The 25277-nt window shown below is 30.6% G+C and overlaps 3 protein-coding genes across 3 annotated transcripts; 1 reads left to right on the forward strand and 2 right to left on the reverse strand.

Annotated features, from left to right (window-relative positions):
* Window positions 1–465: 465 nt before the first annotated feature.
* Window positions 466–1569, forward strand: CCOS01_10853 (uncharacterized protein; the record flags this gene model as incomplete). Its single annotated transcript, XM_060459006.1, has 3 exons — window positions 466–831; window positions 980–1333; window positions 1396–1569. 3 exons carry the CDS (start codon window positions 466–468, stop codon window positions 1567–1569), a joined length of 894 nt encoding a protein of 297 aa, XP_060310808.1.
* Window positions 1570–2998: 1429 nt separating this feature from the next.
* Window positions 2999–5253, reverse strand: CCOS01_10854 (uncharacterized protein; the record flags this gene model as incomplete). Its single annotated transcript, XM_060459007.1, has 4 exons — window positions 2999–3034; window positions 3202–4170; window positions 4348–4712; window positions 4785–5253. The coding sequence occupies 4 exons, from the start codon at window positions 5251–5253 to the stop codon at window positions 2999–3001; spliced, it is 1839 nt and encodes a 612-aa protein (XP_060310809.1).
* Window positions 5254–6008: 755 nt separating this feature from the next.
* Window positions 6009–7634, reverse strand: CCOS01_10855 (uncharacterized protein; the record flags this gene model as incomplete). Its single annotated transcript, XM_060459008.1, has 10 exons — window positions 6009–6039; window positions 6100–6519; window positions 6579–6713; window positions 6764–6801; window positions 6870–6907; window positions 6960–7089; window positions 7151–7173; window positions 7227–7312; window positions 7377–7405; window positions 7464–7634. 10 exons carry the CDS (start codon window positions 7632–7634, stop codon window positions 6009–6011), a joined length of 1101 nt encoding a protein of 366 aa, XP_060310810.1.
* Window positions 7635–25277: the final 17643 nt, after the last annotated feature.

Raw genomic sequence — 25277 nt, forward strand, 5'->3', positions numbered from 1 at the left:
CCAGGGCTGGCGAATAATGAAGACTTGGTGACTTGTTCAAACTGGAGTCGTCCACAACCGTTTTTTCTGCCATCTCCACCTCACCGAAACAGGGACAGGCCTCACCGTGAGGCGACTCGTTTGGGAAAACCAGTCCGTGGTCTACTGCGACAGATGTTACGTTCAATTGGGCTCCCGAGGCTTCTCGGCGGAGTCGGCCGTTTGAGATACACCGCCGCCTCTGAAGTTTACCCAATGCAACCCGCAACTGGCGCCACGAGGGGTAGGATCTCCAGAACCCCTCAGGAGTTGCTTAGTACATGTAGAAATCTGCATCTCTTTCAAACCTACTACTAAACCTAACTTTTGTCCAAGCCACCTTTCTCTGACCTCTCGGAACCGAACCAAACTCAAAGCAGCTCGTTATACACTCGCAGACAGCAGAGCAACAGGGCCCAAACGAACTACACACACAAAAATCACATCATGGCAGCCACAACCACCATCCAAGTCCCCCACCTCGGCGGCATCACGGCCGGCTACCGTCTGTCCGAGGACAAGGTCGACCCCGCCAAGCCCACCGTCGTCCTCATCAACTCCATGTGCACAACCGTCTCCCTCTACAATGACCAGTTCAACAGCAAGACACTGACGGACGCTGTCAACCTGCTGGCCATCGAGCCGCTCGGCCACGGCTCCACCAGCTGTCCCGTAGAGCACTTCACCTACTGGGACACTGCCATCATGGCCCTGCAGGTCATGGACAAGCTCAACGTTCAAAAGGCTTTTGCTCTTGGCACGAGTCAAGGTGGATGGATGGTCACCCGTATGGCCATTTTGGCCCCTGAAAGGGTACGTTACGATGCCACGTGACATTCAATGGTCCCGTTACACTGTCAATTTGTTTCCATGGGATCGCGATCTCTTTTGAAAAAAAGAGGATCGTTGTTTTCTCATGGGATTGAGTTTTCTGGACTGTGCTGAACTCCATCGAATCTAGATTCTGGGTCTCCTGCCCTTGGGCACGTCAATGGATTACGAGTCAGCCGACTCCCGTGTCAAGGGCTGCTGGGACCCCAAGGCCCAGCTCCTGGCCTTTTACGACGGCTGGTCCAGTGCCACCCCGACGCCGGACTTCGTCGTTGACGATATCTGGTGCGGCATGGTTGGCAGCCTGGGCTTCTCAGGCACCGTCCCGCCCGAGACCCTTGAGTTCTGGACAAAGACCCTTAAGTCTGTCTACAAGGGTGACGAGGGCCGCAAGAAGCTCAAGATGGCCCTGGGTAACCTTCTGTCGAGAGACGGCCTGCTTTTGAGACTGAGAGACGTCAAGTGCCCCGTCTACTGGCTCCAGGTATGTGATACTACGGTCGAACGACCGGACTATTTTTGAGCGCCTCGCTGACCAAATCTCAGGGAACCGCCGACCCTGTTTTCGGTGTCAACATCCCCGGTGAGCAAATCAAGCTCTTCACTTCCGCCCCGGAGGCGACGGTGACGTTGGTTGAGGGTGGTGGCCACTACTTGAACGCCACCAGCCCGAAGGAGGTTGAGGAGGCTCTGCTGAAGATGGTGAAGACGTACGCCTAAGTCCGAGTCTTCATTGTACGTTTTTCGGGATGAACTATGGCGTTATGATCATGAGTCGTGAGCACGATAGGCGAGGAATGCATGCAATACCAAACGGCCCCCAAGTAGCATGCTGGGCAAGAAGCACGTAACATAAAGTATTCGTAGCAATGGTGGGAAATGAATGAAATTCCCAATGCTTGATCACATCTGGACGTGGTCCGGGTGTTCCCCGGTCAAAAGTCCGTCAGCTCGGGGTCCAGTCCGTATTCCATCTGCCATCCCAAGGAGGAAACACAATGACATGTCATCTTCCTCAAGCGCCCAGTCACCAGTCAGGGGGATGTCCACGTCGATCTAGCGATCCGAGCGTCAGCTATTGAAGAGCCACCTCAATTGCGACGTTGATAGACCCTCATCAAGTGCGACCAGACCAATTGCCTCAACAGCGCATTGATGGGTGTCCTAGCCTCTAGCTTTTCAGTCATATTCGGCCATGGTCCGGGCGTGACACACAGACTGCCGTGAGGCTGAAAAGTTGTCGCCTCACTACCGAGCTGGGTTGAGATTCCTATATGGCCGGGAACCAGGTCCGGGCTGCCATTCTCATGAGAAAATAACCATAAAGCCGGGGCTTTGCTCGAATGTGGAAACACTGGCAACGACGGGAAGCCGAGCGGACGAGCGATTCGCAGCGAAATAGGCGACCCTACGCGCGTCCTGGAGAGTGGGTTGGCTGATTGTCAGCCGATGAGTCGCACGAGCCATAGTCGACCCGTCGCCGCGAGTCATTGAGCGGCAATTTGGACTCGGGTTGTGAGTTATCACAAACCATCGCCAAAATACTCGCAACTGTTGCAGCTGATCTATCAGCATGCTGTTGGACAGTGTGTGAGAGTATTGGAAGTGTATGATAAACTCACCTGCCACTCACAACATCAAGTCCTGGCAGCCTACCTCTCTGGGTGTGACTATAAACGCAATGACAGTAGCTGCTACCACCGATGCTCTCAATGGCTACAGCCTAAGCTCTCCTCAGTATAGCTACTCTGAATTGAACGTCGTGTACGTTAGGCAGCAATGACAAGAAGAGAGGTTCCCCGTGTCTTAGTGGTGGATTGCATGATCGCGACTAGGATGTGTGTTCTGTGATACTCGACGAGCGACCTCGTTCCTCTTGGAGTTGAGATTTGTCTAGCTAAAGATAGACGTCTTTCTCGAGGACTAATGTGCCTTTCAATACCTGGAGCAAAACATTTACGGTACTTGTTTTCAACCCTCAAGGACTTATTCCTAAAGTAAGAGTACATCTTGCTTCTTTCCAGTCGCAAAGATGCGTCCATGGCCGCCCTCAGAAAATATTAGAAATATTCCGACTCGATAATAGCCTTCGAGGCGATCCGCCGGATGAACAATGAGCCCCCAAACAGTCTTCGGAGCATCGCTATCTTTACAGGAGGAACATTGCTCTGTCCTTCTCCAGTCTTCACAATTGAAGACCGTTTCACCCTCTGGGAAAGGGAAAGACCTCCCTGGCCCGTCTCGCAAACTGGACAGGTATCGCAGTTTACCCCAGTTATTAGTCTTATAACAACAACTGGAAGTCAACAAGAGCTTCATATGGCCTGGTTGCTGTATAGTAGCTGCGATTACGGACCAGTCAAACATGCAGAGGCCACTTCCATCAGAGAAGTATCCGATCGGGGGGTTTCCCTTGCGTTTGGGTTCGATATTCACATCTGAGGGGAAGTCGGCCAACGATGCATGCATTCGAAGGTATGAGCCGGGATTAAGTCGACCAAATGGGCTGCGCCATTGCAAGTCCATGTGAATCCCGGTGATGGTGTATTCGGCTCGAACATGGGTTGGCAATGTGTCTGATAATGACATAAGCTTCTGGTTGTTTGAAAGCTTCTCTTGTGGCCTAGGATTGTCCACGTTGTAGCGTCGGCATGGTAAAACCTCGAAAGGCCGTAGCTGAGAAACCCAACTCCACGACGGGCCGACGTAAGGCTTTTGATCCCTCTTCTGTCGGAGTACTGTCTCGAGGGTACCAACGTCCGGGTTAAGCATTTCCCAGACAAGCCCGTGTTGCAGGTCATTCATCCATAGGCCAGCAAGGTAGGTATCTTCCGTAATCTTGGCACACTCCTCAGCCAATCCTGCTATGCCGGCCAAGAGATCATCTCTGTAGCTCCACGACCTTGTCTGAATCTCCAGTATCTCTTCCCATCGGGCGTAGGCGTTGCGCACCCTACGCCATACTTCAATAGGATCAGTTGGCTTCGGCTCTCGTGCTATGTTGACGAGTGGTCTCAAGGATCCGTGAACGACTGATCCGAGATTCACATATGAATTCTCAGATGTTGAGCCGTTCTCGCAGGCAAAGTGCCACAACCCAGGCCCGATAAAGAGCAGCCTCGTCGACAACATGTTCTCCTGGAACGTCCAGCCCCTGGTTTCCCATACTGCCTGCTTCAAGTCATTGATCAGTGACGAAGAGTTCCAAATCGGCTTCCGATCATCCGAAGAAGGGAAGAACGTGTAGGTCCCGCGAACGCTCTCGCGCCGTTTCGATTGAAAAGGCAAGTCGAGACCTGGTGCCCTTTCACCAAGGTAACCCTGCAAACAGGACGCAGACGCCAACGGGCAAATAGTCAGAGTCGAGCAATAGTACACACGACCCATGGTTAAGCTTTCCGAATTCCAGTCTTCTATATCTCCTTGAATAATGCACAGGGCATCCACCCAAAGATATCGTAGACCGAGAGCTCTACAGGTGATGGCGGTGTCTCTCACAACCGGACTCATGAAGTCGAGTGGTATACCCTCAAGGTGTTCTGATAAGTTCTTTCTGGTGGTCTTCAACTGCTCAGCTGCATCCTCTCTAGATCCCCAGCAGTAACTGAGTGTCGCATATTCAACTCCGCGAAGGTTTCCCTCATTTTCTTCGTGCAGGATATCCGAAGTTACAAGGCGCGGGACGTCTAGATCGGTGCTGCCAATGTCTATGAGCCTTGTTGGAATGAAGGCTGTGTCTTCCTTGACATGATCACAATCGTTCTGACACCTTTTGAGCTCGTACTTTATCCAGTCTACATTGGCGGGATCAAGCAACCGGGGACGTCGCTTGTCGTCGACTCGCAACCAATCTGTGACATTGTCTAGCGCGGATGGGAATATAAGCTCAGGCAACTGCAAACTACTCGAACTATGTCAGAGATATCGAAACTCACCGTCGTCGGATTCGATGTTGAAGGTTATAGCCGCAAGAAACTCCTGCTCAGGGTGTTTGTACACTTCACATCGCCAAAATACAAGACCTTCTTCGTTCGGTTTCGAGCCGAATACATCTCTGTCAGCGCCCCAAATGTATCCGCCATTAATGTAGACATCTCCCCTATAGTCTATCCCACGTTTGATGATGTGTTCTCGGATGAATGTGCACAGGTGGCAGCCGTTGGTTGAAGACTCCGCCAGCACTGGCAATGAAGGTAGCGAGTCCCTCCATTGGCAAGGCGATCCCAACATGATAAGTTCACCTTCGCCTTCAGCTTTGTGTCTCAACGTTACAGCAGAGTCCGAAGAAGCAGACTCTTCCTCAATGAAGTCATCGATGCTATCATCCATCAGCACGGGGTGACATCTTTCGCACAGCGCTGGACTTTCGAGCGCTCCAAAAGTGACAGGCGACGAAGGCGACATTGATTCTTGAGTTGTGAGAGTATCGTCGCTGGTAGAAAGCTTTTTGAGGTACGTATGAGAGTCAGAGATAGTGTTTATCACTGTAGTAAGGACCATGTGGAAGTCATGACGAGGTCGTCGTCTTCGTCGTTGCCTAATGCTTGAATGAGTGATTTGTTACAAAGCGGGGAAGAATCCCTGCTCCAGCCCTGACTACGGGATTTCTTCATTGTTCGATGCATGATCAGCACAGGGTATCTAGACTGAGACTATTTCAGCACGCTCATATGCCTGTTCTATCAACTGCTAAATAGGGTCAATACATCCTTCTCCAGCCTTTCTTTAGTCCTGCTCTATTGGGATTCATTCGCATTTGGCCAGATAGAATGGAAGTAAGGTTAACTCATAGGTAATTTATTATTGCCCGTCGAAAAAGTATGCAATTCATTGACGCTGTATGGAAGTCGATGGGAGGAAGTCGATGGGATATAGGTTCATTGAAGCCAGTCATACTTTCCTGTACCGAGACGGAATTTTACCACACTTAGATCAAAGCAATCGCATGTTAAAGCAAGTATGCGTTACTAATGTTGCTGCAAGACCTAATCAGAAATGTTGCAAGCTTTCTCTATCACTTGCTTGATAGACTTGCCATTGAAACCAGCCTCTGAAGTTGTGCTGGCTTTCTGCAGAAGATGCTTTTCAGTCGGAATAAACGCCCAGGAGAGATGCGCGACGTAAGACCCATTTCGCACTTCCTGTCATCACTCTCCTCCCTACTCTGGCTTCTGGCCGTAGACCACGTTACTTCGAAGTAGTTAGCATCGAGCTCGTCTTCTCCCAGGTCTCATCAGCCATCAAACTTACTAGTACAGCCAGGCATGAATCTTGGGATCTTTCAAATCCTTCCGAACACCAGCCAGCAAGACAAGGACCTCCTCCTTCGTCCATCCAAGAGCTCCGCAAAGAAGGCGCAGAGAGAAGCCTTCAAGGCCGTCCAGTAGCTGAATTAACTCCAGCATTCCAATGTCTTTGAGATGGGGGTCCTTGGCCCATGGGCCAGCAGGGATCTTGAATGGTTGGTGGTGAATGTTGACAAAACCAGTATTCTCACGCACGATACCTTCCAGCTTAGGTCCGATTTGCCCATCTCGGCCAAAGATTTTGCAGGCGTCCATGAAGAGGTCGACCCACCGCAGGAGCTCGGTGCCCTCGATTGTACCATCGTCAGAATAGATCATGAAACTCCAGTCTTGGAACTCAGCCCAACCGCCAGGGTTCAAGTTGCTGCCGAATACTTAGAATAGCTCTAGCTTTAAAAAGCTAGGGGTATAGAGGTGGCTTACTCATAGACGCGCTTCACGTACTTTGGCCAGTCCGCGATGGACCCGCACATGTAACGGCTGAAAATGAAGTCAAACTTATTTCCAAGCCACTCGCTTTCGACGTCATCAATCTCGAATCTGACATTCGGCGGTACCCTTTACTTGGAGTTAGTACGTTGAGAGCCTCATTCCCCGATGAGATTTACCAAGCTGGCTGAATGGCGCTGAGATCGTTCCCGAGGATCTACTTTTGTGTCAGCGGGTGCTTATTATGGGCATGGATGCCTGGCTAGTATCAAATGACATATATACCTCCGCATTGGGATACTTGTCACCCATTTCAATGGCCCCTGAAGTTGTCAGTCTTCTTTATAGCGACTAGGAATTTTGATGTTGTGTTACAAATGCCTGTTCCTGTGCCGACATCAAGGACCCGATGCATTTTTGTCTCGTCTACCGGGGCCAAGAACAGTTTGTTTCCGACTGTCTTCGTCAATAGCGCATGGCAAAAGTCCAGTCGGTCCATCTCGCTCTGATTATCACAGCAATTAGTTTCATCTGCCAGGAGCCATCACATCGCTTTTATGGTTTACTTCATCGTTGGGCAGGATATAAGCTTGAGAGAACAGTCAGTCGGGTTCAAGAAATACTGTGTTGGTAGTAGCATACATCCGGATCGAAACGAATGGTAACGACGGCCATGCTCGGTGGGGTAGTCAAGGACGGACGAGGATAAGGATGCGGTGTACGAGGAGCTACAGAATTAGGTCGATTCTACTATGGAGGAATGGGCCCATCTTGGGGCAAGACGTCGCACACATTCTATCGTCAATGGTAGACGCGTTGTCCTGGCGGGTTTAGATGTCAGTGTATGCGCAGTGAGCAAAGACTTCGACCGTCACGCACCGATTCGGCATCATCGATTGCGATATCAGCCTCCAGGTCAGTAGCTCCAGCGGGGGACAACCCAGCTGCGTCCGACGGAGTCTTGGTCTTCGGGGGAGATCTGGCCGACTGCGGAGATTGTGCCGCAGGCGATTCTGCCGGCGGCGTAGGTTTCGAGGTTGAGTCGGCCATGACGCAGGATTACAGTTGCGCTTCCAATGACAACTAACTACGTAGTACGAGATCAGGTACAAAAATGGCGGAAACGCGAGAACAGATCAGATTCCAACCGCTCCGTGAGTCGCGCCCGGGCCCGCGGGGTGTTTTGTAGAACCCTGCCACGCCTGAGGACCAGGTTACCACCCCCGCAGCTCGGCAAGTTATGAAATGTTGGTGCTTTAGTTCTACGCCTCTGTGCAGTGCGTGCTGGCTCTTCTCTCGCCCGGCTCCGTCTTAGTGTGCGGCACAGCTGCATAGTGTGCATAAAAACCCAAGTCTCCTTCCCGATTAGTCTTCCTACCGCGGTTGGTGGAGGGTATCGAGCACGCGCACGGCACACCGAGACCTCGTGCCGCTCAGCTCCTCCCGAACGTCTGGTTTCGGTACAGTCCCTCGGACCGTTTGGTTCTTGACATAGGTTCTTGCATTACCTAATTGTCCTCAAGCCGGTCAGCCGTATCACAATGAGGTCTTCTTCCTGGTCAAGCGGCGCAACTCTCGTTTAAGTGTATTGATCAATTGCTGCTTCCTGAGATGGCATTGAGGCGTGGAACCTATTGTCAAATGTGAATTCTTCCAGAGACAATACTCAACTCCGGAATCGATTGGAAGTCCATGGTACGATTTGGTAAACCAAGTTGCGCCAAAATAAAGCTCCAGAGACGCATGCTCAAGGGTACCCTGCAGGTCGCTTCGGACCGGAGAACCCGAAGCTCCGGAATCGATTCCGGTGGGTAGTTAAACGAGGAATCTTTGGCTAACAAAGACGGCACTGTGGCTCCGCTAGATCTCCCACCGGGTTATTCTTTTGTGCAAGTAAGACAGAATGACCGGCAGCCGCTAATACTTTTGTACAATAAGTCGACCCACACCCTTTTAGCCACCCCCCCCCTTTTAGCCACCCTATTAAACATAGTATTAAAATATTACTACTAACTATACTTAATTAATTAACTATCTTTTACTATTATAATAATATAATTATTATTCTCCTTAAGTAATTTAACTTTTATAAATTAATTAAAACTAATTAAATAGTTATTAAAGTCTTTTTAAGCTCTTTATATATCCTAAATATTTACGAACTTAGTATTTAAGTTTATTAATATACTTTTTTTTTATAACTTTAATTAGTTAACTTTAGTTTTTAGAACTTAAAAATAGTACTAAGATATTACTAAATAATAAGCCTATTTACTAAATACTTTTTTTATTTTTTTAAATAATAATTATTAAATATTATAATTTAAATTAAGTTTTATAAATAATTTTATCTAATTATAAAACTTACTAACTTTTTTAAAAATTAATTAGTTAATAATAAAGATTATTAATACTTAGTTAATAACTTTTTTAATATTATTAATTACTTACTTAGTATTTATAGTCTTTTTAATTAGTATAACTAAGTTAAATAAGACTATTAAATTAGTAAGTAATTTAGTTATATAGTGGTTTTTTTTCTGGCTTTATAAGTATAAAAGATCGACCTTAATAGGATTACGCTTTTAAAAAAAATTATATAATATAATATATTTTTTAACTATATAATACGCGTAATATATCCTAAGTATGCGCTTAATATAATATAGTAGTTTTAATATAAAAACCGCTATTTAATTTAGGATAAATAAGCTACTCTTTTTAGTAATAGCGCTAATTAAAAAAGTTAATAGTAGAGGTTAGTTATAATAGTTAACTATAATAATTAGCTATAATAGTCGGCTATAATAGTTAAAAATAGCCTTTTTTAACTATAGAGGTTCTAAACTTTAATAGTAACGTAGAGGTTTTTAAAAAAAGGGCTAAATAGGCTAATATTTACTACTCTTTAGAGCTCGTAAAGATTCTTTTTATCCTTATTACTTTTAATATTACTTAAAACTACTCTCTATTTAAACTAAATAAATTTACTAAATAAATTTACTAAATAAATTTATTAAATAAATTTATTAAATAAATTTATTAAATAAACTTATTAATATATAAACTACTACTTAAATAGCTAATTAAATAATTAGTTAAGAGGTTAGCTAGTTAAAATACTACTTTAATAAGAACTTATTCTAAAAATACTCATTAATAAGTCTACCCCTCTCGGGCTAGGTACTCTCTTTAATTAGCTCGACGTTATAGCTATTATAACTAATATAAGTATATTTAAAAAGTAGTAAAGTACTTTTTAATAGTATAAAATTCGGCTAAGTAATATTATAAATATTATAAATAGCCGGGTTAATATGAATATTAAGATTTAGTATATTAATACTAACCTAGTTATAATAACTATAATAAATAGGCTAAAAGTATATAAAGTTAAAATAATAAGTTAGTATTTTAAATAGCTTTTATAGGACCCCCTAGGTAATAATAATATTTATATAAAAAAATAGATTATATTAGACTTAGCTACTTATATAAGCTAGTACTAAGAGGTCTTATACGTATTAAAATAAGTAAAGCTCGCCCTATAGGCGGGTAGTAAAAGGTTAGGAGCTATTTTAATTAGTAATTAGGTATAGAGCGTATTATACTTAGTTTTCTTTAATACGTAATATATAGTACGGCCCTGGTAGATTACTTTATTAGGGGGAACTTTCCCTTATATATAATTAGTAGTTTAATAATTTAATTATTAATAAAAATATATTTAATTATAAATACTTAAATACTAAAATAGAGTAGGGCGATTAGTCCTAATAGTTCTTTTTTAAAAACTAATTAAGTATAAGTATTTATAACCCCCCCGATAGAGTAATCTGCCGGGGCCGTACTATATATTACGTATTAAAAAAAACTAGGTATATTACGCTCTATACCTAACTATTAATTAAAATAGTAATTAACTAACTTAATTATTATTTTTTTTTTATTAACTCCTAACCTTCCCTTACCCGTTTAGAAAGCGAGCTATACTTATTTTAATATATATAAGACCTCTTAGTACTAGCTTATATAAGTAGCTAGATCCTATATTATATACTCTTTCTTATTAAGGGTTAAGGGGCCCCTTATATATTCTTTTATATTTATAATATAGCCTATATTAAAGGGATTTCTAGCTCTATAAAGTATAATTTTTAAGCTAACGTTAATATACTAAATCTTAACGTCCGTATTAACTAGGCTATTTATAGCGTTCGTACTATTACTTAGCTAAATTCCGTATTATTAAAAAGTACTTTACTAATTTTTAAGCATATTTACGTTAGTTATAATAGTTATAATATTAAGCTAGTTAAAGAGGGTGCCTAGCCCGAGAGGGGTAGACTTATTAATAAGTATTTTTAGTTTTAGCTTATTAATTACTAATTATATATTAAGAGTAGAGTAGGTTCTCGTTAAAGTAGTATTTTAACTAGCTAACTTCTTAACTAGTTATTTAACTAGCTATCTAAGTAGTAGTTTATATATTAATAAGTTTATTTAGTAAATTTATTTAGTAAATTTGTTTAGTTTAAATAGAGAGTAGCTTTAGGTAATATTAAAAGCGATAAGGATAAAAAGAATCTTTACGAGCTCTAATATAAAAAGTAATAAATATTAGCCTATTTAGCCCTTTTTTTAAAAACCTCTACGTTACTATTAAAGTTTAGAACTTCTATAGTTAAGGGCCGCTTCTAACTATTACGGCTAACTATTATAATTAATTATTACGGCCGACCTTTATTATTAACCTTTTTAACTAGCGCTATTACGTAAAGGGTAGCTTACCTATCCCGAATTATATAATAGTTTTCGTATTAAAATTACTATATTATATTAAGCGCGTACTTAGAGTATATTATATATATTATATAGTTAAAAAGTATACTATATTGTATAATTTCTTTTAAAAACGTAATCCCGTTAAGGTCGATTTTTTATACTTATAAAGCTAAAAAGAAATTACTATATAAGTATTTATAAAAGGGCTAATTAGAATAAAATATAAAAAAAAAGGCCTTAATTAAAAATAGTAAGTTTAATAGCGCGGATTTTTATTTTAATTATATATATACTTTTTAAGATCGAACTAGAGCCTTTTTAATAATTTATTTTTAAATATAATAATATAAAATAATTAAAAAGTTTACCTTTTTAATCTAGCTAATACTATTCTTTTCTTTTTAATTATAACTTTATTAATTAAGGCTATATTAACTTAATTAAAAAAAGTATTTTATATTACTTTTATAAGTATTAATAGTTTTTTTAAAATATTATATTATAAGAGTTTTTTATATAGTAGTTTTTTTTTAGCTTTATAGGCGTAAAAGATCGACCTTAATAAGATTACGTTTTTAAGGGAAATTATACGATACGGTATACTTTTTAATTATATAATACGCGTAATATGCCTTAAGTACGTACTTAACGTAATATAGTGATTTTAATACGAAAATTACTATATAATTTGGGATAGGTAAGCTGCCCTCTTTATTACGTAGCGGCGCCGGCTAGAAAGGTTAATAGTAGAGGTTAGCTATAATAGTTAGCTATAATAATTAGTTATAATAGTTAGAGGTAGCTTTTAACCGTAGAGGTTCTAAACTTTAATAATAACGTAAAGGTTTTTAGAAAAAGGGCTAAATAGGCTAATATTTACTACTTAGAGCTTATAAAGATTCTTTTTATTTTTATCGCTTCTAATACTACCCAAAGCTCTATTTAAACTAAATAAATTTACTAAATAAATTTACTAAATAAACCTATTAATATATAAACTATTACTTAGATAGCTAGTTAAATAACTAGTTAAGAAGTTAATTAGTTAAAATATTATTTTAATAAGAACTTATTCTAAAAATACCTATTAATAAGTTTACCTCTTTTAAGCTAGGCGCCCTCTTTAGCTAACTCGACGCTATAGCTATTATAATTAATATAAATATACTTAAAAATTAATAAAGTACTTTTTAGTAGTACGGAATTTAGCTAGGTAATAGTACGAATACCGTAAATAGTTAGGTTAATACGGATATTAAAATTTAGTATATCGATATTAACTTAGAAATTATACTTTACGGAGTTAGAAATCTTTTTAATACGGGCTATATTATAGACGTAAGGGAATATATAAGGGGCCCCTTAATCCTTAATAAGAAGGAGTATATAATATAAGATCTAGCTACTTATACGGGTTAGTACTAAGAGGTCTTATATACGTTAGAATAAGTATAGCTCGCCCTTTAAATAGCTAGAATTACGCGGGGGAAGGTTAGGAGCTATTTTAATTAGTAATTAGGTATAAAGCGTAATATACCTAGTTTTTTCTAATATATAATATATAGTACGGCCCCGGCAAATTACTTCGTCGGGGGGATAAGAGTTTTTTATATTTTATATATTTTTAATAATTTCCTTTTTTAAAAATCCCTTTTTTATTAAATAAAAGAATAAGTAAAAAAAGACTTAATTTAATTAAAAAGGTTTTAAATAATTAATTAAGGAGAACGGTATAATAATTAAAACGAATATAAGTAATAAGATTTTAATTTAAAAAAAGTAATTAAATAATTAAAATATAAAAATAAAGACGTATAAAAAAGGACTTTTTATTTAATAAAATAGGGGATATAATAGATTTTAAAAAGCGAATAAGATAAAAAGTAAAAGAGAATATAAATACTTAGGACTAGATTAGGCTTAAATATAAAACGCTATAATAGTATAATAAAATAAATAATAAGTTAAGATTAAAACTAATAAAACGTTTTAATAAATATAATTAGTTATTTAATTAGACTATTCTTTATTAATTAATATAGCTTAGAGATTTAATAATAAACCTATTTAGAAATATAAATATATCGGACTAAGAGTACTTATAAAACTAGTTTTTAACTAAACTTATTAATAATTTTAATTAGTATTACTATAAGCTTAATACGATATCTAATTAAAACTTTAATTATATACTTAATAAGAACTAAAAAGAACGGTTTAAATTATATTAATTAAAATAATAACTACGCTCTAATTATTAAAACGGCTCCTCTCCTCCCTTTTTAAACTTTATTTAAAATAAATAAACTAATATAAAACTATTAAAATTATAAATAAAATCGATAAACTATATTTTTAATAACCTCGGATCGTAAATATAAATAATTAATATATTACTTTTATTATTATTAGTGCCCCTTAGGATATTTAATTATATAAACTTAACCTTTTTATTTTAAATAGACTATTTATTAAACTAGTTTTTATAGTTTATTAAAACTTATAAACTATAGAATCGTTAAATAATAAAAAAGCTATTTTTTTTAATAAATTTACTTATTAATCTAATTAAAAAAAGCTAATTACGGCTTAAGTTAGAATAAATACTTTAATTAATACTTTCCTAAGTATTATTACTATTTAAATTTAAATAGCTATGCCTTAAACTAAGGGCCTTATAATTCCTTAGCTTAATTTAATAAAAAATATAGGTTTTTATAAAATACTATTCTCTAATTAAGAGGGGACTATAGTTTTTAAAAGCGATAATATTATAAATTTTTTAAAAAAGTTTAAGAACTAGTACGAAATTAGTAAGGTCCTAGACCGATTTAGGAATAAACTTATTATATATATTATAAAAAAAGATTATTAAACTCTAATTAAAAATACGATTAAAGGACTACCCTAGGCCTAAACTAAGGATTTTTTTTTAAAAAAGTATAAAAAATAAAATATTAACTACTTTTTAAATAAAAAAGAGTAAATTAAAAGAATTATTAAGGGATTACTTATCTCGTTTTCTAATTTAAACTCTACTTAAGTACTATTTATTAAAATTAATAATATAATTACTCTTATTAAACGATAAGACCTCTATATTATAATTAATAAGAGCTTAATTAAGGCCGTATATAAGTAGTTTTATATTAATATTATAAAAAAAGTAATAAAAAAAGTCGGGGTTATTTTAGACGGCTTCGTTAGATTAATAAAGTACGTAAAATTTAAAATAGGACTTTTTAATATAATTATATATAAAAAAGAGTATAGCTTATTTTTTATAAATAATTAGAGTTAACCCGAGCCCTTATTATAGCCCCTTATTCTTTAAGTATATAAAAATACTTAGTATTAATATCCGAACTACTAATAATATTACTAACTAATAATAAAAGTCTAAGTTATTTAAACGGCTATTAATAATATTACTAATTTTAACTTAGCTAATAGAATAAGTAAATTAAAGATTTATTAAAATAGTATTTATTTTTAAGGCCCTGCCCGTATATTTAATATAAATACTATACGTCTTAATTAGCCCCTAATTATAAAACCTAAAAATCGTTATTAATATTACTAAAATTAATACTACCGAATTATTAAAAATTATAATTAATATACTCTTAATAAAAATACTTATTTTATTATTTTAACTTAGGGAGCTTAGTATTATAAAAAGCATAATAACTATAAGCTTATAAATAATATCCTTTTTATTATAATCGAAAATAAAAAAAGGTATACGATTATTAATTACGTTATTCTCTTTTTTTACGTAGTAAATATATTAACTAAAGAAGATACTAAGCTCTTAGCTAAGTAGATTTTAAATTATTAAATTAAACTATTTTAATAAATTATATTTATACTCCCTTTAATTAATTTTATAAATACGGTTAGATACGTTTATATAGTACGACTTAATTTAAGTTATTATAACTAAATAAACGTTTATATTATTTATAAAGGAAGACTTTTTAAGAACTATATTTTAATAACCGAACTTTATTTTAAAAAAATATACGGGATTAATAATTTAAACTAGCCTTTATAATTTAAAAAAAAAATAGTTTTTTTTTTTAATTAAAAAAAAGAAATTATAAAGATTAATAATAATAATAAGGTTTTTAAAATAATAAAGAACGTAACTCTTAAATTTATTTCTAAGCCCTAGTTTATTAAAGTTCTAATTAATACTTTTAATATTAATATTTAGAAAACCTAAGAGCCTCTTTTTTATAAAACTTAGAAAACGATAATTATAAATTAACTTTACGATTTTAACCTTAAGGTTAAGGCTAAAAAGCTAATAAAAAAGAGGCTTAAAACCCCGATCTCGCTTTTTATAAACTTTTTATAAAAAATTATATTAAAATATACTATAATAATAATAATTTTAATATATAATTAAGAGTATTTTAATACTAATAAAATCCTATTAAAAACTTTAAAATCCTTAGCTAATTTAATAAAAAATAGATAATAATAAAAAAATATTAAGGATCTTTTTAATAAATATAATAAAAACCTCTTTTTAAAACCGAGCTATATAACTAAGATTAATAAAATTAAAAACGCTAACTTAATTTTTAAAATTCTAATTTTTATTATTTTAAATACTTATTTATAATTAAAAATTTAAATATTTAGTATAAATTAAGATAATAAAAGTTTAATAATTATTACGATTTTAAATACTAGGGTATAAGTTAATATCTTTTTAAAATAATATACTAAAAAAGCTAGTATTTTTTATATAATAATAAAGCTTTAAATATAAACGTTTAAGTACGATCTAACTAGCTAAATAACTTTTAATAATTTTTATTTTATAAATATATAAATTAATAAGTTTAAAATAACTATTTATTTTTTTATTAAGGACGAGCGAGAGATTTTTAATTTATTATTACTAAGTCTCTTATTTATATAAAATACTAAGCTATTTTTTAAATATAATAGGTCGATAATTACTATTCTAATTTATATTAAAAATATAAAGCTAAGGATTTTAATAAAAATAATTAGGACGAACGGTTTTTAGGATATAAAAGATATTTTACCTTAGCTTAAGTAGTATATAAAAAAAGTTTTTAAATTAGAAAACTAAATATTAATAATATAATTAAAAATATTATTAATTTTAATAACCCCTATTTAAAATCTAAATTAAAAAAAAAACGAGCGTATTATAGTAGTTTTAAACTAAAACTAAGCTAACTAAATTATAATTATAATCGCGCTCTATATAATCTAGCCTTAAATTATATAAATTAAAAAAGTAATAACGACCGCTCGAGGTAAAGCTAAAAATAGGTTAAATAGATTAATTAATTAAAATAATTTATATTTTTTAATAAGAACGCCTACCTCTTAATAAAAAGAATTATATATCGAACGACGGATTAAGAAACTAAAATAAAAAGTATTAAAATTATATAAAATAGCTAAAAAAGCTTTTTATAGGATTCCCTATGCTATTAAAACTAATATAATATATAAAAAAAAGAACTAAAAAGTTTAGTTAGTTAATAATACGCCTTTTAATAAGTTAATACTTAATAGCGATCCTTATTAAAAACTTAAAAAGCTTAAAAAAATTAAAAATAAACTACGAAACCGATCGGGCCCTTATAAAAATATTATTATACCTAAGTTCTTTAATATAAAACTAAGCTCTAGATTAATAAATAATTAACTCTAAGCTATTTTTAAGAATTATAACTATTTTTTATTTTATAAATAAGATCTCCTTAAGTAAATACTCTTTAATTAAAAAAAATACTAGTATAGGACTTCTCTAAATACGGCCGTTTTAACTTTATAATCGTATTATTATAATTAATTAAAACTATATTCTATAAGGCTTAGTAAGTAAAAAGTATTCTTATTTTAAAAGCTTTATTATTAAAAGCTTTTAAAATAATCTAAAAACGTATTACTTAAAGTATTATTAAAAAAAGCTATACCGCATATTAAAACCCCTAGTTTTTAATAATAAAAAAAAATAGTAGTTTTTAATTAATTAACTTAATAATAAAAATTAACGCTATTACCCTTTAAAACGCTTAATAACTACTTAATACTAACGAGTTCTTAAAAAAATTTATTATAAATTAACTTATTTTTTTTTTAAATTTCTTTTTTAACTATAATTAAATCTTTTTAAATAAAAAAAGCTACGATTTAATAACCTTCTTAACTCTACTTAGACTATATAAATACTATACCCTTTTATAAAAAATTATAAATTTAATAACTTAGTTCTATTAAATTATAACCCGTATTTTCTATAACTTAATTCTAAAATACTATAGCGCTTTTATTAATAATATTATAATTAAAGGCCCGTAATCTTATTATAATAATAAATACTTAATTAACTATCCTAGTATTTAATAGTTTGTTTATAAATATTTTTAAAATATTAATTAGGTCTTAGTTAATATCGAGCTAGCTAGCTATACTATTTTTAAAGCGAAGTTATAATAATACTAACTATCTATAGTTATTATAAACTACTTTTATAATATAAAAAGGAAATAGCCTAATTAAGCTAAAGTCCTTAAAATCCTTAAATAGATAAAATACTTAAATATTTTAAAAATTAGATCGTTTTTTAGTATTATTACTTTTTACTATTACTAAATCGAGTACTTTTTTTTTATAATAGCCCCGTTATACTCCCTATTTAGTAAGAACTAATCTTTTAAATAAAGAGTATTATAAATCGAAGTTATAAAAACGCTTAAAAAAGTAATTATTATAACCCCTATTCTAATTTTATTAAACTATAATACTAAAGCCGGATAGATTATTTTTATAACGGATATTAGTATTAAAAAATAAAATAGTATACTTAGTTAAATTATTAATAATAAGCGTATTATTATTTAATACGAGAGCGGGATATAGCGCGGACTAGAGCTTAATTATAATTTTAATAAACTTAAAATATAAAGCGTTTTAATAAACCTAAAGCGCTTTTATAATTATTTATTTAAAATTAACTTTTTATTAAAAACCGATGCCCGGGTCCTAGTTACTTAAATTAATAATATAATAAATAACTTATTATTAATAATAATAACGTACTAACTTTTTTAAATTAAACTTTTTAACTTTAAAATTAAATATATTAATAAGAAAAAGAATACTATAGTAAATAGTTTTTTAAAAAAAACCCCTAGCTAATCTAACTTAGTTAAAGCAGAGCTTAATAAGGATATTAAGGACTTTATTAATATATAAGTTTTACGAATACGAATTATAAAAAACTTTTTTATTATAATATATAGTTATAATAACGCTATTATTAATTAAATATAAAAAATAAATATTTTAACTAATTTATTAATATTAAACGAATAATAGTTAGATCTCTTAAAATAAATTACCTATTTCTTTTTTATTTTAAAAAGGCTAGTTAGTATACCCTTTTATTAGTTTAGATATTTTAAATAAATAGTAATATAATTTATTATATAAAATAAACTTCTATTTTAATAGGGGACGAAGACCCGTCCTTAACCTACTTAAGTAATTAATAATAAGCGCTACTAAGTAAACCTAATTAACGAAATATATAATAAGTCTAAGTATAAAGGATAAAAAGCTACTTATTTTTATTTTATAAAATAATATTACTAACTAAGAATATATACTTAGGCCTAAGAACTAATTATAACTTACGAGGCCTATTAAAAAACTAAATTACGATACTTTAATAACCCTTATATATTTATAATCCCGATTTATAAACCTTTTTTTTAAATCTATCTAAATATTTAATATATAAATAAATAAAAAGTTATTAAAATATATTATAAGTTTATAAAATACTTAAAAATATAAATTATAACGAACGCTATATTAAAAAATATTACAAAGTTTATTTAAAAAGATATTATTTATTATTATAAGATCTATAGTATTTTAATTATTAATAGGGGATAAGAAAATATAAGTACTATTACTTAACTTAATTAATAATACGGTACTTAATAAAAAGTTATATTAGCTTATAACCCTCGTACTAATAAGCTTTTTAAAAAGGGTTACTAACCTATTGTATATATACTTCGTATCTAATTAGATTAAAAAAAAAATATTAAACTTATATTTACTACGGCCTTTTTTATAAATAAGATAATTATTAAAATATTATTAAGTTATATACTATTCTATTTTATTTATAGTTATTATATAACGACCCTAATTAAAAAAAGAATAGTAACTTAGAAAGTATTTAATTAAGAAAATATATATATAACGGATTAAAAAGTCTAAGCCCGATTACGAGCTTTTATTTTTTTAATAAATAACTAAGAAACTATAATTAATAAAATTACTTAATACCGAGCCTAAACCCATAACTAATTTAACTCCTCGTACTCCTTTTAATTAATAAAGTTATAACTTAATAATTTAGTTCTCGTTTTTAATATTTAATAAAAAATTAATATATTAACTTTTAAAAAACTTAATTATTATTAATAAGGACCTTTCTATATTTACTTAGCTATTCTAAATAAGTTATTATATTAATTAAAAACGCTTATTAATAACCTAATTATAGGGGCTACTTATATTAATAATTAATTTAAAAAGTTTTTAAAATTTTTAAAAAGCCTCTACTTATTATTTAATAAGACTAATTTCTATAATAATTTTATTTTTAACTTAGTTAACTTTCTATTCTTATATAATAATATAATTAACGCTACGATCCTATTTTTTAATTATAATAATAATATAATAAACTCTAAAAATAAGGATACTTAACCTCTTACTATATAAACCCGATTATAAATAAAAGCCTTTTAAGAGGAGTAAATTACTTTTTATTATTACTAATCTTTAGTATAAACTACGAATTTTTATTTATTAAATATTTATTTTATAAAAATATTACTAAATCTTATTAATTTTTTAATCATTTTTCTACTTAGATCTAAAATAAAAATATAAAAGAATAATAAAAAAAGAAAATTTATTTTTTAATTATTATAATTAAAAACTTAATAACCCTATTTATTAATTATATAATCGTATTAAAAAACCCTACGCCTCTTTTTAAATATTTAAGCTTAGTTCCTTATTTAATTAAGCCCGTTTAAAATCTAGCTTAGCTTATATAACCTTTTACTTTATTTATTTTATTTTTAAATATTAATAATTTTTATAAATTATAAACGCGTAATTCTTAGTAAAATACGTTAAAAAAGCGTTTTTAAAAACGGAATTATATTTAACCTCTTTAATTTTAATAATATTAATCTAATTAAAAACTATATAAACTAAAGTCTTAACTCTCTTAATATTAATTAAGATTAAAAATACTACCTTATTATTACTTATTATATAATAATAATAATAGCTTTATTTAAGATTAGCCCCGGACTTTTTAATATTTTACTAACCCTAGCTTTTCTTAAAGTAATATTTTTTATTTTTAAAATATATATAATTACTATATTGATTATTAAAATAATTTAATAAAAAAACGTACTTAAAATAGAGGACTATTTTTTTAATTAGCTCTTTAATATTAAAACTAATATATTTTTAAAAAGACTATACGTAATAATTATAAAATATAGTATTCTAAATACTATAAGCCTAAATAAATAAAAGATTAATAATAGGGGTTCGTTTACTTAATTACTAAAATAGAGGGCCAAAATAATTAATATAATTATAATTAATAAAAACTTAATAGCTCTATAAAAACGATCCGCTTATAATACTTAGTTTATTAATATACCTCTTAATAACGTTCTAATTCGTAATTAATTATTAAAATTTCTAAGTTATTTATCCTTTAGTATACTTATTAAACTAAGGATTTATAATATAAAATTCGGTATAAAGCTTTTTAACTAATTTAAAAAGAGTTAACTAACTAATAATTTTAAAGATTTAAAAAAGAGGAACGTTAGATTAGGATTAAAATTAAAAAGATTAAATAGAAAAGTACTTATTATAATTTACTTTTTACTAACCTCTTAGAACTTATAACCCTAAGTTTTTTAAAAATAAGCCTTTTTAAAAATAAAAAAAGAATATTATTAAAGCCGGACGTTATAATAAGTAATTTTAATAATCTAATACGTATTATTAATAATTAAAATATTAAATATAATAAGTAAGTAAATTATATTATTAAAAAAAGAAAAGAGACTAAGTAAAAAAGGATAATTATAATTAAAAAACTATTATTTAAAAAAAGAAATAAAAAAGAATAGAGGGATTAGGGGAGGGCCTTTATATACCCCCTTAGACCCGGGGTATTAAAAAAGAAAGTATTATAAACCTCTTAACTAATTAATACTAAATTATAACTACTATATAAAAAAAAAAAGAGTAAATTACGGGATCGGAGCTTTTTTATTATTCGTAATTTAGTACTTTTTTTTTTAATTAATAAAGGCTGCCTCGTAATTAATAAGAAAAAGTAGCTTTTTACCTAGCTACTTAATTTTTTTTTTTTTCCTTTTTTAACTATTATTATTATTATTAAGTAACCGTTTTTAACTTAAATATTCTTTAGCTTTCCCTTATACTTTTAAACTTAAAATACTACTTTTTTATAACTATTACTAATTAAACCCCCCCCCCCCCTTTTTTTTTTTTTAATTTTTTTTTTAAATTTTTTATTTTTTTTTTTTTATTTTTTTTTTTTTATTTTTTTTTTATTTTATTTTTTTTATCCCCCCCCCCCTTTTTTTTTTTTTTTAATCTATTATATAAATATTAACCTAACTATTTATAATAGCCTCTTTATTTCTTATTTTTTTTTTTTTATTAAATAATAAAAAGGACGTAGTACGAATTTAGGGTCCGATTATAATAAAGGGCTTTAAAAACGATATTAAATACTAACTAAAAAAGTAAAATTTAAATAGATATATTATCTTTAATAAAACTAACTTTAAAACTATTACGGATATTAAAAACTCTTAGTTCGTTAATTTTAATACGAATTATTAATATAAAATATATACTAACTATTATTTAAACTTAATATTTAAATAAACTAGCTTCCCCTAAATGATCCTAACCCTTTTTAAACTTAACTATCCTAATTAGCTTAGTATAAAAAACGCACTTCCCTTTTTTAATTAGCGCCCTAAGGTTTTTAAAAATCTAAAAAACTAAAAAATTTAAATAAGTTAAAACTATTATAAAATAATAAAGGTCTTAATTAATTATTATAATTTTTAAAAACGCTTATTACGTAAAAACTAAATTTAAAAATACGAGATTAGATTTATAATAAAAGTTATAATATAAAACCTCGCTTTAATATTAGAATAGGGTAGGGCGATTAGTCCTAGGGGTTCTTTTTTAAAACTAATTAAGTATAGGTATTTATAAGAGGGCTAATTAGAATAAGATATAAAAAAAAAGGCCCCGATTAGAAATAGTAAGTTCAATAGCGCAGATTTTTATTTTAATTATATATATACTTTTTAAAATCGAACTAGAGCCTTTTTAATAATTTATTTTTAAATATAATAATATAAAATAATTAAGAAGTCTACCCTTCCGATCTAGCTAATACTATCCTCTTCCCTTTAGTTATGACTCCGTTAATTAAGGCCGTATTAACCCGATTAAAAGAAGTATCTTATATTATTTTTATAAGTATTAATAGTTTTTTTAAAGTACCGTACTACGAGAATCCTTTATACCCTATACGTTTTTAATAATCTCCCTTTTTAAAAATCCTTTTTTTATTAAACAAGAGAATAAGTAAAAAAAAACCTAATTCGATTAGAAATATTTTAAATAATTAATTAAAAAGAACGGCGTAATAATTAAAATAAATACGAGTAATAAAACTCTAATTTAAAAAAAGTAATTAAATAATTAAGATATAAAAATAAAGATATATAAAAAAGGACTTCTTATTTAATAAAATAGGGAATATAATAGACCCCGAAAAGCGAACAAAATAGAAAATAAAAAAGAACGTAAATACTTAGGACCGGATCGGGCTTAAATATAAACGCTACGATAGTATAATAAAATAAATAACGAGTTAAGATTAGAACTAATAAAATATCTTAATAGGTATAGCTAGTTATTTAACTAGACTATTCCCCGTTAATTAATATAGCCTAGAGACTTAATAATAGACCTATTTAAAAGTACGGATACGTTAAACTAAGGGTACTTATAAAACTAGCTTTTAACTAGACCTATTAATAATTTTAATTAATATTATTATAAGTTTAATATAATATCTAATTAAAACTTTAGTTATATACTTAGTAAGGACTAAGAAAAACGGTTTAAATTATATTAATTAGGATAATAGCTACGCTCTAGCTATTAAAACGGCTTTTCTCCTCCCTTTTTAAACTCTATTTAGAGTAAATAGACTAATATAAGATTATTAAAATTATAAATAAAATCAATAAATTATACTTTTAATAACCTCGGATTATAAATATAAATAATTAATATATTATTTTTATTATTATTAGTGCCCCTTAGGACGTTTAATTATACGAACCTAACCCTTCTACTTTAAATAAACCGTTTATTAAACTAGCTTTTATAGTTTATTAAGACCCGTAAGCTATAGAATCGTTTAATAATAAAAAGGCTACTCTTTTTAATAGATCTATTTACTAGTTTAATTAAAAGAAGCTAGTTATAGCTTAAATTAAGATAAATATTTTAATTAATACCCTTTTAAATACTATTACTATTTAAATCTAAATAGCTATACCTTAAATTAAGGGCCCTACGATTCCTTAGCTTAATTTATTAAAAAATATAGGTTTTTATAAAATACTATTCCCTAGTTAAGAGGGGACTATAGTTTTTAAAAATAATAATATTGTAAATTTTTTAAAAAAGTTTAAGGACTAGTATAAAATTAGTAAGGTCCCGGACCGATTTAGAGGTAAACTTATTATATATATTATAAGAGGAGATTATTAAACTTTAATTAAGGACGTAATCGGAGGACTACTCTAAGCCTAAGCTAAGGATTTTTTTTTAAAAAAGTACGAGAGATAAAATACTAACTACTTTTTAAATAAAGAAAAGTAGATTAAAAAAGTTATTAAGGGACTACCTATCTCGTCTTCCGATCTAAACTCTATTTAAGTACTATTTACTAAGATTAATAATATAATTACTCTTACTAAACGATAAGACCTCTATATTATAACTAATAAAAACTTAATTAAAGCTATATATAAGTAGTTCTATATTAATATTATAAAGGAAGTAGTAAAGAAAGTCGGGGTTATTTTAGATAGCTTTATTAAATTAACGAAGTACGTAAGGTTTAAAATAGGACTTTTTAACGTAATTATATATAAAAAAGAGTATAACTTATTTTTTATAAATAACTAGAGTTAACCCGAGCCCTTACTACGGCCCCCTACTCCTTAAGTACATAAAAATACTTAGTACTAGTATCCAAACTACTAATAATATCGCTAGCTAATAATAGAGGTCTAGGTTACTTAAGTAGTTACTAATAATACTACTAATTCTAACCTAGTTAATAAAATAAGTAAACTAAAGATTTATTAAAATAGTATTTATTTTCGAGGCCTTATTTATATATTTAATATAAGCGCTATGCGTCCTAATTAGCCCCCGATTATAAGACCTAGGGATTATTATTAATATTATTAAAATTAATATTACCGAATTATTAGGGATTACGATTAATATATTTTTAATAAGGACGCTTATTTTATTATTTTAGTTTAGGGAGCTTAGTATTATAAAAAGCGTAACGGTTATAAGCTTATAAATAATATTCCCTTTATTATAATTAAAAATAAAAAAAAGCGTACGATTACTAATTACGTTACCCTCCTTTTTTATATAATAAATATATTAACTAAAGAAAATACTAAGCTCTTAACTAAG

The sequence above is a fragment of the Colletotrichum costaricense genome (genome assembly GCF_030867565.1).
Source record: "Colletotrichum costaricense strain IMI 309622 chromosome Unknown Scaffold_11.1, whole genome shotgun sequence".
Classification (NCBI taxonomy): domain Eukaryota; kingdom Fungi; phylum Ascomycota; class Sordariomycetes; order Glomerellales; family Glomerellaceae; genus Colletotrichum; species Colletotrichum costaricense.